Genomic DNA, 20,886 nt, shown 5'->3' with positions numbered 1-20,886 from the left:
GTTGTGAGTTTGCCGTTAATGTCTACTTTCAATGAAATATCCAAGTATGAAGCAGAACTGGTACAGATGTACCAGTAAGAATATATATATATATATATATATATATATATATATATATATATATATATATATAATGAGCTTACCTGTGTACGTGACTCCCCTAGCTAAGTTTGTATTTCCATCGCTTTTACAAAAATTTATCCAACATGCAATGCACAGGAATACTCCAAAAGCAACACCGACTGTAATACCCACAATCGCAGCATAAGGCCTACAAAATAAAATGAATTTTCTCACAAGTTTTGTAAAATGAAATGATGCATGTTTACGATAACCACCCAATGAAGTAATGTAAAATGTGGACCAGTAATGTAAAAACAACAGCAGTCGCAGAGACTAGCGTGGTGCAGACGACATCTGCGATTCAGAATACAGGACTGGGCCAATATTCTGTTCACTGATGAATCCAGATTTCATTTGGATAGCAGTGACGGCCGTTGTAGAGTGTATCGTCGCGTTGGGGAGCGGTACCAGGACGATTGTGTTGTGCAACGTCGACAATTCGGTGGAGGTAGCGTTATACATCTGGAACAACATCCCTCAAGTATTTCTGAACACTTTAGTGGTATTAATGAGGCGCCGTTGTCAAGCATGCGTGAATGCAAATGGTGGTCACGCGTTATTAACTTTGTTAATTCAAGTTCGAATACCAGTGTCTTTCGAGTATGCTGAAATTGGCGTTATTCGACGTTAACATTAATGGATTATGAAATGTTGTAACAAACACATTTGTTAACAGTATTACAAAAATAAAATTCGTTCAGTGTTATTTTTTATTATGTTTTCATAAATTAAATAATGCACAGTTTCTTTTTTCCGCTAGTATAGTTATATTTGATTCAAGAAATTTGATATTACTTTTTCTAAATATCATACATATACATCAATCAAGACATCAGTAAGCATTATTAAATAAATTATTTTTTACTGCTGCGTGTTTGCACGTCTACAAAATTCGTTATTTTTCAGAATTCACGCTATAATGATGAGATCAATCGCAGCAGATGAAGCATGTTTGATTGACGTCCTACTACTTCACAATTCCTAACCACAATGTAGTAATAGTAAATCAACAAAGCCTGAGATATGTTATTGTATACAAAGTTTTGAAAATTTATGGTTATCGATATAAATTTATGATATACATATATTATATAATATCACACTTTACGAAATGTACCATTTCAATATTTGGATGCAATGAATCACACAAATTTTCATTAGCTTGTTTATAAACATGAACAAGGCTTGAGTCTTGTCTACATAACACAGAACAGAGTTAGGGCTAAAATGTTGGTCTTATATTTGCAATAAGGTCCGAAATTTGGTTGTTAACTTTAAATGAGTTATATGTTTTAATGAAAATGAAACAAAAACTTCAATCCCCAAAAAAGAAATGTTTGTAAAACATATATGCCCCCCTAGTGCAAAATTTAAAAGGTTTATACACATGCATCATTTAATTGCCAAAACAATTCATGATATTGAGTAGACAATATCTTCATATGTCCAGAGTGGATTGCCATGTGACCTACAAATCAAAAGGGGTCATTTACTCCTTATGTTTTACCAGTGTACCAAGTTTGGTGTCAATCAAGCAAATGATTCTTAAAATATAGGAGATAATATATCACTATGTCCGGTTTGACCCTTGACCATGCGACCTCAAAACCAAGGGGGTCATCTACTCCTTAAGAGTCTGTCAAGCAAAGGTTTCTCAAGGTATTGTGCTGACAGTATTTTACTATGTCCAGTTTGACCATTAACCTCTGACCATCAATAGGGTGTATCTACTTAAGATGTACCAGTGTACCAAGTTTGATGTCTGTCAAACAAAGAACTCTCAATAATGACCTTTGACTATATTACCTCAAAATCAAGACGGATCATCTACGCCTAAGATGTACCAGTGTACCAAGTTTGGTGTCTGTCAAGCAAAGGGTTCTCAAGATATTGTACAGACAGTATTTTACGATGTCCAGTTTGACCATGTGTCCTTAAAATCAATAGGGTCCATCTACTTATGATGTACCAGCGTGCCAAGTTTGATGTCTGTCAAGCAAAGAGTTTGAGTGGATAGTATCTTTCTATGTCTAGTTTGACCCTTGACCTCAAAATCAATAGCAGTCATCTACTTCTTACCATGTACTAATATACCACGAAGTTTGATGTCTGTCGAGCAAAGAGTTCTCGAGATAGTGAGCAGACAGTATATTCCTATGTCCAGTTTGGTCTTTGACCATATGACCTCAAAATCGCTAGGGGTCATCTACTCCTGAAGATGTACCAGTGCAATGTCTGTAGAGCAAAGGGTTCTCAATATATTAAGCGGAGGGTATTTTCCTATGTCCAGTTTGACCGTTGACCATATGGCCTCAAAATCAATAGGGGTCATTTTCTCCTAAAGAGGTACATCTGTACCAGGGTACTAAGTTTGATGTATGTCAAACAAAGGGTTCTCTAAACATTGAGTGGTCAGTATATTCCTATGTCCAGTTTTTTGGTGTTTTTTTTTTTTATAATTTCATCATTTATTAGAAAGTATACATATTATTATTTGGGATAAAATATCCTCGGATACTCCCGCATAATTCTCACCAATGGTGCCAGGGGCCCATTGCATTAAATGTATTTTGTTATGATTATTATTTTATATAAGGCATATATATAATTTATATGAAAATACATAATATCACTATATGTATAATAACAAATATTTTTCTAAGTCAGAAATATCATATACAACGTTTATGTTGATATATCAACAATAGAATAACATAGAAATTACTCAAGGAATAATATATAAACAATGTAGTCCTAAGTTGACCATATAGTTATAATGATAAATATTTAAGGATAGTATATACTGGTCTCTTCACAGTAATCACGATACATTAATTTACAAAGATGTTAAAAAATTTATGCTTTTTTGCATTTATATACTTCAATACTGATGTATAGAAACATAATGATTTTTTAACATGATTATACATATTAAAAGTCGTTTTATTTAAAGAATTTAATCTACATAACATTTTATGTTTGTATATTCTATAGGCTATATAAGTAATAAGTAAATTTAAGGATTTGGTTTTATCATTTTGTTCTAGAAAAAATCCAACAACAATGTGTTTCTATTGAACTTTGAAGGATAGATAACTGCTAACAGTGTTCCATATATTCAAAACATTATCACACTCGTAAATCAAATGTTTTGTAGTCACAACTTGCTTACAATGTGTACATTCTTTCTTTACATCTTTTTTCCAATTGCTAATATATGCATTATTACATAATACACATGTATTGTTATTCAATAACTTATAACTGAATTCCGCTATTTGTTTGTCTTTCAAATCTTTAATTTGACATTTATAGATATTTATCCAATTTGAATCACTGTATATTCTGAATTCTTCAGACAGTTATGCCTGAAAATTAGTTTGCAAAACTTTTTTTCAACGAAATGTTTATAAAAAAGATTACTTGATGTTTTAAGTATATTGGCAAATCCAAGAACGAAGTTAAAATTTGTGACATTTTGTTTATTTCCACAGCTTGAATTTGAAAAAATCGTTTAGTCCTCGAATTTTTCTCGTGATTGTCATAATAATTTTGTATTCACATAGCCAGTTAGATTTGTCATTAATATTTGAATAATGTTCTAGCGGTTTAAAAATTCCATCATCAAACAAATCACAAACATATAAGATACCAGATCTCGCCCAATTATCGGCTTTTCCTTTATATTTCAGATTTGTGTTGTACCATAATGGTTGTTATAAAATATAATCAGGTTATCTTTTATCATAGTTAAGTTCGCTTTTACATTCATTAAAGCAACACAACATTTCTTTATAAAATAGTGGTGATTTAGATTTGTTTAAATTCTCCACATCAGTAGTTGAACATTTTAACATATAGTATATATCAAAGTTAAGTTTTCTATAATAATTATCTAAAATTTCAAGTAAGACTCCCTTTGAATTTAATAATCTCGGTATCCATGCTGCTTTTAATTTGCATTCTACATCTACTATTGAAAGACCGCCTCTTGTTACATCTCCAACCAAAGTGTTTCGTTTGATTCTTTCTTCTTTTTTTTATATCCCAAATGAAGTTAAAGATTAATCGTTGTACTTTTTCATAAAGTCTTTATCAGGAAGACGTAGAATTGACGATACATATGTTAATTTTGAAATGGCAAGTGAATTTATTATGCATGCTTTGCCAAAACGTGTTAATTTTCTTCTTTTCCAGGATTCAAACAGATTTTCCATTTCATTATATATTCTCATCCAATTTTTATTGTAACATTCTTCTTTATCGTGACTTTAAAAAAAATGCCTAGACATTGGACCGCTTTACTTGTAACTCTAATACCAAAAAGTTCTTCGAACTGATTTTTCAATCTTCCAAGCAAAATACCTTCAGTTTTGTTAATATTAATTTTAAAGCCAGTACTTTCATAGAATTTATTTATTTCATCTAGGGCATTTTTCATAGAAATTTCATTATTTACCGCAACTGTTAAATCGTCTGCGTGCTGTATACTGTTTATTTCAGAATTATTTATTACAACACCGTTAATGTTTGTTTTTTTTTATTCTAATCGCTAAGATTTCTGCTATTAAAAGAAAAAGGAGGGCTGATAGAGGACACCCTTGTCTAATCCCCCTTGTCATCGAGCATATTTTAGAAAGCCATCCATTATTTTTCATTTTAAAGATTGGTTCTGTATATAGAATTTTAGTCCATTTGATAAAATTATATCCTATATTGAATTTATTCAACACTTTAAAAAGAAAATTCCATTCCACAGAATCGAATGCTTTTTCAAAATCTAATAATAGTAATATTCCTTCCAAATTTTCAGTTTCACAATATTCAAATATGTCTCGTAGGAGTCTTGCATTCTCCCCCAATATAACGTCCTTTAATATAAGCAGTTTGGTTTTCATTAATTATACCTGATAAAATTTTTGGCAGTCTTTTAGCAAAAATAATGGCAATTATTTTAGTCAGTAATTGTCAAACTTATCGGTCTATAATTTTTTAGTTGATTCTTGCTCCCTTTTTAAAAACCAATGATATTACTGATAATCTTTGAGTATGTGTCATTGTTTCATTGTTAAAAATCTCTTTTAGAGCATCATAAAAATACGGTCCAATTTCATTCCAGAAACTTTGGTAAAATTCATTAGGCAAACCATCGAGACCAGGTGATTTATCACTTTTCATACTAGAAACCGTTTCCGTACATTGTTCGAAAGTTGGGAAAAGTTCCAACATGTCTTTATTCTCATCACTTAATAGTTGTATATTTACCTCCGACAAATAAGTGTGAATGATTTCATCATCTAAGTTTTTACTAGTATATACATTTTGATAAAAGGTTCAGTCACGTGACGCAGAACAGGGTAGACGTGTTTTGCCTTGCTCCTGTGTTTTTGACAATCATCGCCGTTTTTCGGAACTTTGAACATTCTTTGCAAGAACATACTTTAAGGGATGTTCAATGTGAGTGTATATATTTGGATTTGTATATATTATCTACTGGTCGTACGAAGTGAGTGATTACCTCCTATGTCCAGTTTAACCCTTGACCATGCAATCCCAAAATAACTAAGGTTCATCTAATTTTGAAGATGTACCAGTGTACCAAAACTTGGTAACCAAAAAATAGGGGTCATCTTCTAAAGATGTGCCAGTGTACCAAGTTTGATGTCTGTCAAGCAAAGGGTTCTCTGGAGATTGGGTGGTCAGTATATTCCTATGTCGAGTTTGACCCTTAACCTTCGACCATATGGCCTCATAGTCAATAGGGGTCATTTAATAATTGTGATGGACCAGTGTACCAAGTTTAAAGTCTGTCAAGGCAAGGTTTCGTATGATATTGAGTGGACAGCATCTTCCTATGTCCAAAGTATATTGACCCTTGACCTAAAAATCAAAAGGGGTTCTCTTCTACTACTCGTAACCAACCCACATATGAAATATTACGATGAAGTGTGTGAAGATATTGAGCGGACAACATGGGATCTATCGACCGACCGACAGGTGCAAAGTAATATGCCCCTCTTTGAAGAGGGGCTCAAAACCTACACGTGAACTTGTCCCTTTCAAATCATAACATGATGTATTGAGAACAGTAAAATACGTAATTGTATACTACATCAGAATGCTTAAATATTTAATCTGACAAACTCTATCCTTATGATTCTCGAGAAAACAAGATGTGTTTTCCTATGTATGACTTCGATCATGGCTCAGTTTAATTTGGTTCCAAAGAAAACTCAATAATCTCCATTATTGATTGTAAACTGTTTAACGGAAATTTTTCATTCATATGGAGACTGTCGCGAAATGTATTGCTGTGTGGGTGTGGGTGACGTCATAGTGACTGTAACGTTGTTGTAAAGTAAACGGTTTTTAGAGAAACAAGTAACGATGAAATGACAAGACGTGTTGTTTTCACTAGCTTATATAATATGAAACATTTGTTGCCGTGACTATGAGTTCGAATCTTAAGGTTGTCCGCGGCGGACACAGACGCACAATTACAAGAATAGTCAACAAATACGAGGAAATCGAGGAATGTACATATATTGACGAAATCACCGTAACAATCGAGACACTACATCGGAAACATGAACTGTTGTCCAAATTGAACAGTGAAATTATCGAGACCACAACGGAAGAAGAGATCGACAACGAAATTAAAGAAACAGACAAGTATGACTTAATTATTCAGAAAACTATTGGAAATCCAAATAGTGCACTCATTGCGTATAGAGCAACTTGTTCGCCATTCATACTGAGTGCAACACTGATGAAAAACGTTTCAGATAATCCCTCGGAAACAGCGGATACCATACGACGGGACATTTATGTTGACAACATACTAACAAGTGTTAACACAGAGAAGATGATGCTCGGAAATTTTTTCACGAATCGCGAAAATTGTTGTCCGACGCTGGATTTAACTTGCGTTCTTGGGCCTCCAACAGCACAGTTCTTCAGGAAACAGCGAAAACAGAAGCAGTTATCGATCAAGACTTAGATTAGAGACAATTGTTTGGTTTTTTTGTTTTTTTTTTTTGTTGTTGTTGTTGTTTTTGGAATGCGATAGGATTCAGAGCAGGACATACTAACATTTGCCAAGAAAGTCATTAACACAGAGTCAAAATATATCAGCAAGCGTGAAATACTACGTCAGTCATCCTCTATACTTGATCCACTTGGATTTCTCGTACCGGTTACGATAAGGGCAAAACTATTGATGCAACAACTTTGGAAGCAAAATCTGTCATGGGATGAGATCTAATCGGAACACATACATTCGGAAGGGATTGATATGTCACGAGATATACAATCGGCATTATTGGAAACTAAACTCCCTCGACATTTTTTCAACGAATCGATTCAAAATCATCCGTCTACGCTACGTGTGTTCTGGATGCGAGTGAAAAAGCATATGGAGCGTATACCTGCAACGGAGAAAATGTAACATTGATAATAGCAAAAAACTGGGTTGCACCTTTGAAAAATATCACTTTTCCTAGGCTGGAACTGATGGCCACTGTTATAGGAGACAGATTAGCAAACAACATTCAACAAAGTATAGGCCTAGATTGTGATTCAGTAACTTACTGGAGCGATAGTCAAGTTGGTTTACATTGGCTTTCATCGTCAAAATCTCTCAACAAATTTGTGGAGAACCGAAAAGTGAAATCTTCAAGCTTACTGTGCCACATTTATGAAAATACCAATCTAATTAAAATCAGATCCTAGAATACGCTCACAATCGCTACAATAGGATCTGACATAACGCCATAGGGGATCATGTCTTCATGACCTTTCGCTTGGAATATTCATGAGAACTATCAGTCAGTCAGATTGCGCTATACAGACAATGATGGCTATTTAGGTGGTTCCTGGCAATTCGTAAACAAATTTCTGCAATCTCTCTCCCACGAAGTTTATTCCACACTGTAAAATTGTATATTCTCGCATAACGAATTTTAAACTTTCGCAATAATGCCTAATCTATTCCGTTCATACAAACAACAAAACGTACGATATGAAATACACCGAAATTAAATTAATTGTGAATTCCGATTTATGTATGAATAGGGATGGGTACGATTTGAATAGTTTTCAAGATGGTTTACTTAATTAACGCGGGGAATATAACGCCAGTCGACGTAAACGGTGCATTGTGACGTTTAGCTGCGATATGTTTTCTTTCAAACCAAACAATCGCAGCCATTTTCCTTGAATTGTGAACACCGACGATTTCAAAGCCGACGCGCTGATTGGCTGACATAAAGTTCATCTGAACATGGCCCCTAATGGGGTTATGTCAGATCTACTTACGCAGAGTATACGGCGCGGATCTAAGAAGTCTGGTTTTAATTAGATTGTGAAAATACGTACCAACGGATACGAACCCTGCCGAAAGACAAACTGGTGGTTTGTCTGCAGAACAATTGGAAACGTCAGCGTTATGGTGGCATGGACCAAAATGGTTAACTAACAAGGATCAATAGCCAGTATGGGAATCTCAAAATCGCAGTTTTGTTGGAAGTTGATACAGATGTTGATCAGATTGTCACCTCAACAAGTATCAACACGACTGGAATTCACAGGACCGTCGACATTACCAGGTTCAATGCGTTACATACACCGCTATGCGTTTCCACCTATGTGTTACGTTTGATCTTAAATTGTAAAACGAAACGGAGATACAATTTGAGGACGAGAAAAATTAATATCTCAAAGGCAAAGGAATTATCGTCTGAGGAAATCGATTCAGCTTTGAAACATTGGATTCTCAGAGTTCAGACTCACGAATTTCATTCTGAAATAAGGAATTTGTCGTCTACAAAGGGGAAAATATACAAATCTTCCATAATAAATCAATTGCGTCTATTTCAGAATGACTGTAAAATTCTACGTTGTGGAGGACGTATCGGAAATTCACCACTAAATGATGAGATAGTTTTCAATTCTGCTTCCCAAAAAACATAAATTCACGATTTAGTTGTCTTGGATACCCATATAAAGGGATTACACTCGGGGTCATCACAGACGATTACTCAAATTTGACAGAAATATTGGATTCCACAGATCCGACAATGCGTGAATTACTTGTTGAGGAAATGCGTTCCTTGTCAGAATATAACTGGGAAACATTCGAAACCTGACCCACCTCAACTACCACGGGATAGAGTAATGGACGCTGTGCCATTTCATACTACAGGTGTAGACGTTGTAGGACCCTTATATGTAAAGGACAATGGTACTCAACGGAACATGTACATTTGTCTCTTTAAATGTGCGTGGACTCGAGCTAATCATTTAGAACTAGTTCCAAATCTATCAACGGATTCATTTATTCTGACCTTTAGACGTTTTGTGAGCAGTAAAAATTCCCCTCAAACGATGTACTCGAACAACGCCGCAACATCCGTATCTGCACATGCAAAAATAGTCCAAACTCTAAACTGCAACATTAATTGGAAATTTATTCCAATGGGAGCACCCTGGTATTGCGGCTGGTGAGAAAGACTAATCAGAATGACAAAGATTACACTGAAAAAGGTCCTGGGGAAAGCTCAAATACACGAAGAAAACCTCCGTACTATTTTAAGCGAAATAGAAACCGTTAATAACGACAGACCGTTAACCTACGTTTCATCTGAAATTCAAGATTTACAGCCGTTAACTCCATCTCATCTCTTATATGGACGAATGAAAACTACACCATCAGTGTCTGTCTCCCAGGAAAATACAAACATCACGCATACCGAAGCAAATAAACAATTGGAGAGAGAAGAATTGGTTCTACAACATTTTCTAAAACGATGGAGAATGGAATACCTAATGGGATTACGTGAGTTTCATAATTTTTCGGGAAATAACGATACCAAAATTAAGGTTGGTGACATAGTTCAAGTCTACGACAATATTCCTCGTACAAAATGGAATTTATCTATGAACTCATTACAGGAAACGATGGATTTAGTACGTGCAGCAAAAATCCACACTGCTTTAAACAAAATCACAACGCCCATTTACCAAACTTTATCCTCTGGAACTTCTTTAAATATACCTCACTTTGTGATGAACTGTATGTACTACGGAGACGTACTATGCCTTGGTATAGAACTTTATTCGAACTTAATTTATGAACTGCTATATAATTTAGACGTTTTCCGAAAGATAAAAAGCTGTTAGAAACTTCTGGCCGGCAGATTGTCGCGAATTACTTGCAGAACATTGACAATATACTTATTACATGTATTATCTTAATTAACTATGCACTTTCTGTGGTCGGAGAATGTCGCAAAATGTATTGATGTGTGGGTGTGTGACTTCAAAGTGAATGTGACGTGCTATGGCGTTGTTGTAAAGTAAACGGTTTTTAGATAAACTAAGATGAAATGAAAAGACATGTTGTTTTCACTAGCTTATATAATACGAAACAGAGACGTCACCATTGCTGATGAAGGGCTGCAAACGTTAGGCCTATACTCGGCGCTTACGGCCTTTGAGGAGGGAGGGATCCTTCACGTGCCACACCTGCTGTGACACGGGACCTCGGTTATTTGCTGTCTTATCTGTAGGACCGCCCCATTTTTATTCGTCTCTTACGAAACGCAAGGGGTTCTGAGGACCTATTCTAACCCGGATCCCATCGGGATATTATATAAAGAAGCCTCTATACAATCTAAATAAATGGTTTTACTTATGCAATGGTCATTGAAAGTCTTTCAACTCTTGGTAATTATATCTTCTTGGGAGGGGTATGATTCATAATAAGAACAAGACTTGTGATTCTTCAGGTTTGGAATATGTAAAAAGTTTACAAACGACAAAAACGTCCGCGAGACTAGTGACAGAATTTGATAAGAAAAGCTCACATGAAGTGCGTTAAACACAAAATGCATGTTGTGAAGTACAAATGGAAATCAGCTTTCAACCATGCTTCTGTTGATAAATTTGTGTTTGGAAAGCACATATTTCATGATTTCATTGGAGTTAGAAAGTCTGCTGTTTCACGTGAATTTAAAGTGGGGATCCGGGTTAGAATAGGTCCTCAGTACCCCTTGCTTGTTGTAAGAGGCGACTAAATGGACGGACCGCAAAAACCGAGGTCCCGTGTCACAGCAGGTGTGGCACGATAAAGGTCCTTCCCTGCTCAATAGCCCTAAGCGCCGAGCATAGGCCTAAATTTTGCAGCCCTTCACCGGCAGTGGTAACGTCTCCACATGAGTGAAATATTCTCGAGAGGGACGTTAAACAATATTCAACCAATCATTAAAGCACAGAAACAATTGTTATCATATTTCTATTTGACATGTGTGCGTTTGAAATATTTTTTTTAGCAAACTAAGCACAACATGAAGATAGGATTACTGGGAATGTCTTAATATATATTCTCCTCGGAAAAAAATCACCGTAAGATACTCACGTGGTGTTAGAGGTGTAGGTGTATAAGCCGTCATCGTTATCGTAATCTCTAGAACAGCAGGAGCCGAAACAACAATCTTGGTCGAAGAAACAGTACCACGTATACCGTTTGATCTTGTATCGCACATTGCTCTCGGCATACCACTCAGACTCATAGCCCACTTTATTATATGCCGCACAAACTTTGGCATCTACAGAACGAAATTCTGAGTAAAACAAGAGGTATCCTGAGCAATGATCACTAAAAATACCCCCGCTTACTCCAAAGGGTGTTGTTAATAGGTATAAATTACCTCTTTCTTGAGTGTAATAATAGGGCACCGCTAAACCGGTACATGATACGCCCGCATACATTATTGACCCAGGAATTTGAACAAGTAAGAAAGGATTATCCACAAAAGGATTTCATCGGAGTTCCAATAACAATGTATTTTGCATTAAACAAATCTAAGTCCAAGGGGTGTAATTCCTTCAAGAATAGTGGGACAGCATTTCCCTTGTAATATGCACATCTACACATTGTGATCTTCCTTTGTACTAAGTTTCATTGAAATCCCCCAAAGGGTTTAAGAGGAGTTGCGAAGACAAGGTACTTGCATAAAATAAATCGAAGTCCAAGGGCCCTTACTCTTTTAAAAATAGTGCTGTAGCATTCCCCTTGTAATATGCACATCTCCACATTGTTATCTTTCTGTGTACCAAGTTTCATCACAATCCCCCAAAGAGTATAGGAGGAGTTGCGAAGACAAAGTATTTTGAATAGAAAAAACCCCAAGTCAAAGAGCCGTAACTTTTTCAAACAACATTGAACAACATTCCCCTTACAGTATGCATACCTCCACATTGTAATCTTTCGTTGTACCAAAAATCATTAAAATCACCCAAAGGGTTAAGGAGAAGTTGCGAAGATAAAGTATTTTTAATGAAAAAAATTACGTCCAAGGGCCACAACTCCTTTAAAAAAAACATTGGACAGCATTCTCCTTGCAATATGCACAGCTCCACATTGTGACCTTTCTTTGTACTAAGTTTCATCAAAATCCCTCACAGGGTTTAGAAGGAATTGCAAAGACAAAGTTAAATGAACAGACGGACGACAGTGGTATAGTATAACACGCCCACATTTTTATGCTGGCGTATAAAAAAAGAAAGGGTATCACAAAACCTTGGGTAATCTCTTCTCTAGGGAGAAAAGGATAAGAGAATAAATTAAATGTGCGTTTTATCATGATCTTGGCTTTGAAGGCGGCCTTTGTTGAAGGATATGTAACACACCCAATTGGATGGCAGACGGACAGGTTAATAAGATATAGGACACTTGTCTTATCCTACTACTACTTTCATGTCCAGTGCGCTTGACCTTTGACCGTTTAACCCTAAAATCGATAGGGAACATCTTCGTCCCATGGCTAGTCCATATGTATAATATGATGGCTGTAGGTGGAAAGGATATTAACGCTTTAGAGCCAGGAAACCATATTGCTACTTCGATGTTCAGTGCGCTTGACCTTTGACCCCAAATTCGAAAGGGAACATCTTCGTCCAATCGGTAGTCCTTATGTACGATATGATGACTGTAGGTGGAAATGATAACGCTTTAGAGCCCTTGACCCCAAAATCGATAGGGACTAGGGATGTCTAGTGCGCTTGACCATTTGATCTTTTGACCCTAAATTCGATAGGGAACATCTTCGTCCCATGGGTAGTCCATATGTGTAATATGGTGGCTGTAGGTGGAAATGATAATGCTTAAGACCTCGGAAACCATGTTGCTACTTCGATGTCCAGTGCGCTTGACCTTTGAACCCTAAACTCGATAGAGAACATCTTCGTACCATGGGTAGTCCATATGTACATATGTATGATATGGTGACTGTAGGTGGAAAGGATGATGCTTTAGAGCTCGGAAACCATTCCGTCTACAGACGGACGGACAACCCCATTCCAGTATACCCCCAACTTTGTTGTGGGAGGGGATATAATAAGTGATGTTGTACATTTATGTCTCACTTTTACGTGTTACATTTTCGTTTGGATAAAAATTTGATTTTTCAACGAATGGTATAAAGTACGGTACAAGTATTCCTGAAACAAGCGAAATCTACAATGATTAAAAATTAGAATACTCAGACACTTAATTCATCAACATTTCATTTTCAAATACAGAATATTTATTTCAGACATTAGGCCAATTTTGCACTTGCACGCCATTACATGTGTACAGACCTACAATATTGTAAAACATTACCCAGCACGGGAAGGAAACACAACCACCACACTATCGAACCATAGCACCTTAGAGTTTCCATACTTCTACTGTCTAACCTCAATTCATCACTTCTGTAAGACTTATAATACACACATCCTGCCTAGTCCAATGAAACACTGACATCTTTGAATTCTAGGGGTCTCTCACATACCACCTATTCATAATGTTTGAATCCTCCGTATATTGTTTAAATATTTGAATATGCGTTTCCAGTGAGCGATGACTTACAAGGCGGGTTGCTCAGTTATGTACTGCAGACCATTGTAGACATAAACACGAGTTGTCGTGTTTTGTGCTTCATCGCAGTTTCAAGTGTATTTATCAAAATTACCAATGATTCAGACAAATCAGCCATCCTAATATTTTACATAGTGAAAAGTAGCGTTTTAGATAAAGTAGAATTATGGACGTACATATGTAACATATCAATCTCTAGACTAGGTAAACGGTGGGTTGATAGTAAATTGTTTAACCTCCCGCTCGAGATTCGTTCACTCATATGGTGACGTCATCATTGCTGATGAAGGGCTGCAAAATGTAGCCCTATGCTCGGCGCTTACGGCCTTTGAACAGGGAGGGGTCCTTGCTGTGACACGGTGTCTCGATTTTTGCTGTCTCATCCGAAGGACCACTTCATTTAGTCGCTTCTTACGACAAGCAAGGTGTACGGAAGAACAATTCTAACCCGGATCCCTGAACAAAGTAATCTTTAGTCAAAACTTTTACTACGGTTTTACAATTAGTATAAAAAACGTGATACAGCATTCAACTTCATGACAAGTTGTGCATTTATTTACAAATTAGATCATTCTAAGGACCATATAATTTGCGAATTCTTGAACCAGACTTTAAACGAGACTGTTGAATTGAACCCCCTATAATTTCAACTTATTTTTCAGAAGCCTGCTCCGATTTAAAACTGGTCATACGCGGATACTCTTGGGTATCGGCTCAGTAGCTCAGTGGTAAAGCGTTCGATTTGTAACCAGGATGTTGCGAGTTCGAGCCCTGCTCGTACCATGGGTGTGTCAAATTTAAGACGTTAAAATAGGTAGTGAATACTCCTTCGCTTAACGCTCGGCATTGAATTAAAATTCACGGGTCTTTTTTGTCGTATAATGTGGCCGTAATTGAACGACAGGTTAATCGTGACCTAAAAATCTTAGACAAGTGGTCTAAAAAATGGCTTCTTCAATTTAACCCTAACAAAGCAAAAGCAATGTTTTTTACCATGAAAAAATCCGTAGACCTCCCGAAACTAGTGTTTCAACAATATCAGCTTGAATATGTTACTGTTCACAAACACCTTGGTCTTACCTTTTCTAATGATTTAAGCTGGTCTGTATATATTGAAAACATTGTTAATAAAGCGTATAAAAAACTTGGTTTGCTAAAAAAGTTAAAATTTACTGTAGGATGAAACACCTTATCAACAATGTATACAACTTTTATTAGACCTGTATTAGAATATGCCTCTGTAGTCTGGGATGGATGTGCAGGTTTTGATTCTCACCAGTTAGAAAAAGTTCAGTTATTGGCTGCCAGGATAGTAACTGGTCTTCCAATTTTCGCCTCAATAAATTCACTTTATTTTGAAACTGGGTGGGAACCTTTTCTGATAGAAGACAATTAGCTAAATTAACAAATATGTTTAAAATCCATAACAATTTAGTTTCCCAATATCTGAAAGAAATTTGCCCAAATACTCGCAGAAATTTATCATCATATGATACCCGTAATTCTAGCGACTACACACTGCCTAGATGCAGACTTGAATTATATGAAAAGTCATTTATTCCCGACACAGTTAGAAAATGGAACTTGCTGAGTACAGAAATAAAGGAGATAACTTCAATTGATAAATTCAAAAAACACATTAAAATAACACCCTCAAAACCACCTTTATACTATTCATATGGCCAACGATATGTTAATATTATTCATACCAAAGACATGCAAGACATTCTTGCATTTTAAATAATGATCTTTATCGAAAAAACATCATTGCCTCTCCAAATTGTATATGTGGTCATATTGAAGATGCCCATCATTTCTTTTTTGCGTGCAAAAGATACACTCAAGCAAGAAATTGTTTTTTCAATGAACTGCTTCAGCTAAATGATATTGCTATTGTCGATACCCACCTTTTATTATGGGGAAATGAAAATTTTTCAAATGATGTAAATTTTTATATTTTCAGAGCAGTTCAGAAGTTTATTAAGAACTCTAACAGATTTTAATCGGACCTATATATCATAATTTTAAAATATGTTTTGCATTTTATGCCTGATTATGTACTTACATGAACCTAAACATTCACTGTATATTATCATAATTGTACATTATAACTATTTTCTGTGGTACGACAATCTTTATTTGTACATGTATAGCATAATATATTTTGTATACGGGAGAGGTTGTCTAAGTTGCTAGAACTTGTAACCAATCCTTTTGTATATTCATACAATAAAATATGTTCAAATCATTTGTGGTACTTCACCTAGTTCTAATCATACATGTAGGTCTAAATTTGTGATACATGCACTTCACCTACAATTGGTGACGTCTCAATTTGATTGAAATACAACCTTACGTTAGGTCGAATGCTGTCTGACGTGTTTCATACCAATTTTAGGCCGTTCTTTTTATTGATTGATTAATTGATGTTTTCCGTCACACTCAACAATTTTTCAGTTATCTGGTGGCGCCCAGTTTTTATTGGTGGAAGAGAGAACCCAGATGCAATGCACCTGGGAAGAGACCACAGACCTTCCGAAAGTAAACTTCAAGACCGGTCACACCCGCCATGGTATCTACATCTTGGTCAGGTAAACAGTGATATCTGGCATCGGTTATCGAACCTATCTGACACCACTCACTCACCAGACAAGTTGCATTAATTCAACATAACCTTTAAGAATTGTTCTCAGCTGAGCCTGATTCTGTATGTTTAGTCTCATTGATAATGGGATAATTTTGCGACATGACAACGTCATAAGGTGGCGGGGGTTCTTCACATGCACTTGCTGAGAGACTTGCACCCTGAATCCCTTCTGAAGGAGATCCCAGTGAACGTATAGGGCCAATTGTTTGTAATCCTGATCCATGTGAGCTGCCTTCCCTGTCGGAGGTGGAAGATGTTGATGACGTAGATAAAACTTCGTCCTGCTGTGTGTGCCGTATCACTGCAGTTCCATTGTCTGCAAATTAATTCATATAATGAACATACTTCATTCCCCCTTTAAAAAACTATCTTAATAAAAATCAAGAGATAGACTGTTAGAAAATGTCCTATTTCTTTCATCTCTGATATGTTAACCGATTTTTCGGTCAAATAGTCTATGAACTGTTGACAGCTATTAAACTGTTGACAGATTATTTTTATGGCAACATACGTCACATGATCTTCGAACCACGCCTACAATGCCATGCGTGAATAAATTGTTTACGAATTTGACATTTGCGCATTGCCTCATTTTTTTTCAGTGCAGGCATTTTTTGGGAAGTTACTGAACATTGGATATTATAGATAGGAGTTACTGTCAAGAAGATAATTCATGAATCGACATATCCTACTGATTTGACGGAACCTCTGATTCAGTAAAATTATATAATTTTATGCATGTATTCAATCAAAAGTATGTTACTCTATTTGTTCTTTTATTTTTCAATTTAGTTATCATCCGTTACAGTTTGTATTGCTGTAAAATTACAGTTGATTATTTGCATAACATAAGTGGCATTCCGTGTTTATTTTGGAATTTGATCAATTGATTTTATATTGTTTAAGGTCCCTCTTGAGAGTTTTTTCACTCATATGAAGACGTCGCCATTGCCGGTGAAGGGCTGTGAAATTTAGGCCTATGCTCGGCGTTTATGGTCTCTGAGCAGGGGGGGGGGGGGGGGTCTTTATCGTGCCACATCTGCTGTGACACGGGGTCTCGGTTTTTGCGGTCCTACCCGAAGGACCGCCCCAATTAGTCGCCTCTTACAACAAGCAAGGGATACTAACGACATATTCTATTTAACCCGGACGCCGACGGGGTCTTTTAAATTACGAACATCTGAAATAAAAACATTGAACTTAATTTTACGCTAACTCTCGAATATAAATCAGGAACAGAAACAACTTACTTGAAGAATATGCTATAATCGGTTGTGCATTTCTTATGGGCAACGATGAATCTGTATGTTCTCTTTGTTTGTTGCACGCTACGCAACATGTTACGCAAAACGAAAACCCAATAAGGCCAAAGGCTATTCCCAGCCAGCCACCAGAGGTTCTGCCAATACAGAATAAAAACACAATAATCATAATGCATAGCAGTATCTATAATATGTAAGAAACCAGAATTTTATATATGATTTCCAATCAGAGAAATTGTAATTTAAAAAAAAAATGACGAACTTCAAATGATATTTTAATTAGAGAGTCATGGATACGATTTTTGATCGATTGAAATTGACAGGATTTTTGGATATAGAAATAAAGATCATTGATGAATAAGCGGATAAAAATGTATTTACATGTACATATAATCCGGTTCCCCAAATCATGTTTATCAACACGCTTGACATAGCCAGGAAACCACATGCATGGTGTTCTCACCACCAAGATTTCTAAAAAGTATGTCAAAAGCATTTAACATTTCGACATGTGGTTGAGTCGCGTGACGTGTAACGATAAACAGGGCTCATACTATGTTTTGAAAATGAAAAGTTTAGATGTCTCAAATATATCTTTGCGTCAGTTTTGAGATTTAGGTTTGTTGCTATGCTTTACTCAAATCAGATACTATCATATCATTAATTATATATCTAAATGATAAATGTATTTGTACCAAACTCGTACATGTATCCATGCCCCATTAAAGTAGATATCCATACCGAGTTTCAGTAAGGAAAACCCTACATAATTCTATTACAATTTGATTGTATTTTATCAAGGATATTTATAGAATACCGGTTTATTGACCGAATTTTTAAGATTTGCGTCCAACGGGACTCCCCAGGATACGGACGTTTCTAATAAATGAGTGCGACATTTTAAAACGTGCAGACTTATTTTGTATATAGAGTTTGAGCGATGTATTATATAAATGATGGAAATACGCTTCTTTTTACTTACTCGTATATAAGATATGGATTTGAATGTTTCAACTAAACCATACAGTTGATTTCATGATATATGTAATGCATACTTCATCCTGTATAACCTGTGCTATCCGGGAAATAATGTTTTCTATCACCTAGAGATATCAAAGTGGAGAATTATTAGGGTATTCCGCTATTCGCGCGCAAATACTGCTGTTTATATTTTGTATACATTTTAAGGTCATGGCAGTATTATAATACTATCATTTTATTCAATATTGCACGAATAAATGACTAGCTACATGTAAAATATTATAACAAAACTGAGACTGTAATTACAGGTAGATGTATTACACAAAACTTAGACTGCCAGTACATATATTACACAGAAATGTGCATTTTATTGTGCGACCTGTCAGCAGTAATCTGAAATACACAAAATCAGTGGCCTACCGATAGATATATTTTATCATTATCATACAAGTGCGTATAAAAAGTTTATGAACAATTTAGACTTAGCGGCATTATTGTATATATGTACAATGATATGCACATGCAACTGTGTCCATCGTCAGTATCACGTGACAATAGTAATTCTCCACGTGTGATTGTGATCATGATACATGGTGTAAAATCCATCTCGATTCCTCAAGCGATCCATCAGTTTTCTACTTACATTTCATAGCTGTCTTCCGCGTCTATGGACTCGTAGTTGTAACCGCCACGTGTACAACAGCTACTTCCGCAGCAGTATTCATCAATGGTGCAGTAAACTTTGGACTCTTTAATTTTGTAATGAATGTTGTAAGACGAAGCATTGCTCCCGAACTTGAAAATGTTCCAGTCCAAGGTTGTCTCATAATATGTACAATATTTGGTATCTAAAAAACCTAATACAGAAAACGATTATTCGATAATATTATTCTACTGACTGTATATTTCAATGTGTACGGTTGTATAGAAATAATAAATTATCTAATGATTCATATAAACGTGTAATATTGCCTTTGACATTTTACAAAACGCACTTTCGTCGTTAGCAAATTACACTCAATGAATATGATTATGGTTCAGAATTTACGCGTGGCATAGAAATAAAAAAAAAAAAAAGTAATACCTAATGCCGTCACAATTATCAACAGGTGCAAGCACTCCATCACACTAGGAAGAAGTCTGTATTTAATGCAACACCACGCTTCCGTACTGTTAAGAAATGCATCCACCGACTTCGCAGCTCCATCGAATCAATCGCAAAGGGGAAAAAGATCCTTTTGATGCACTTTCCTTAATTATTTACCCTTCATGTTGAGTTGTCCTAAAATGATGACCTTTCCGTTTCATTTAGATCTTAAATCACATAAACATTACTGATCGAGAGTGTGGAACGTAATCTATGAATTCTTATAATGCATTCCTCACAATATTGCACTCCATTCGGGAATATACAAAATGCTAAATCCATGTGTTAGTTTAAATAAAACTGAGATGTCGGGGGTGGGGTGGGGTGTGACAAATACCTTTTTTTTTCGGAAATCGAAATCAATCAGAGCTCGGTATTTATATTATTGATTAATTGTATCTTGTTTAACGTCCCTCTCGAGAGCATTTTTCACTCATATGGAGACATTGGTATTTACACATTAATATTTAAGTACTTTCCGATTTGGTTTTAACATACCGAACTTAAATCGGTAGCATTTTGAATGGATCGTGTTAGGGCTTTCACCTTCACTTGTCCATTGGCAAAAGACCTTTCTTTTTGTACCAAAATTTTTGACATTGTCACCTCAACCATGGAGTTTGATCTACTTTTGAAAAACTTTAATTATAGCCATAAATTTTAAATAGTTGGTGATAGGCTTTTCATATTCACCGTGGACCATCGTGACCATGGTGAAAAGATTCAGTAACGCAGGGTTTCTAAAGTTTTGAAGCGATCGGTCGATTTATTTTTCTCAAAAACAACATAAATGAGAGTTTTCTTT

The 20,886-nt window shown here is 35.8% G+C and overlaps 1 protein-coding gene across 2 annotated transcripts in view; it reads right to left on the bottom strand.

The window, feature by feature from the left end:
* LOC125653267 (uncharacterized) overlaps positions 1–14,081 on the bottom strand; it is a 17,758-nt gene extending 3,677 nt beyond the window's left edge. Inside the window, exons 1-3 of one of the 2 annotated variants that reach the window (XM_056144710.1) lie at positions 13,765–14,081; positions 11,540–11,729; positions 144–271 (exon numbers count right to left, since the gene is read on the bottom strand). In XM_056144710.1, coding sequence (XP_056000685.1) covers positions 144–271; positions 11,540–11,729; positions 13,765–13,783 — 337 coding nt within the window. In that variant the 5' untranslated portion in view covers positions 13,784–14,081. The remainder of the gene's footprint in view (positions 1–143; positions 272–11,539; positions 11,730–13,764) is intronic. The other variant, XM_048882648.2, reaches the window with a different exon arrangement.
* Positions 14,082–20,886: the final 6,805 nt, after the last annotated feature.

The sequence above is a fragment of the Ostrea edulis genome, chromosome 7, assembly GCF_947568905.1.
Source record: "Ostrea edulis chromosome 7, xbOstEdul1.1, whole genome shotgun sequence".
Classification (NCBI taxonomy): Eukaryota; Metazoa; Mollusca; class Bivalvia; order Ostreida; family Ostreidae; genus Ostrea; species Ostrea edulis.
Note: the sequence above shows the minus strand (reverse complement) of the source record. Positions and strands in the feature narration are given on the sequence as shown.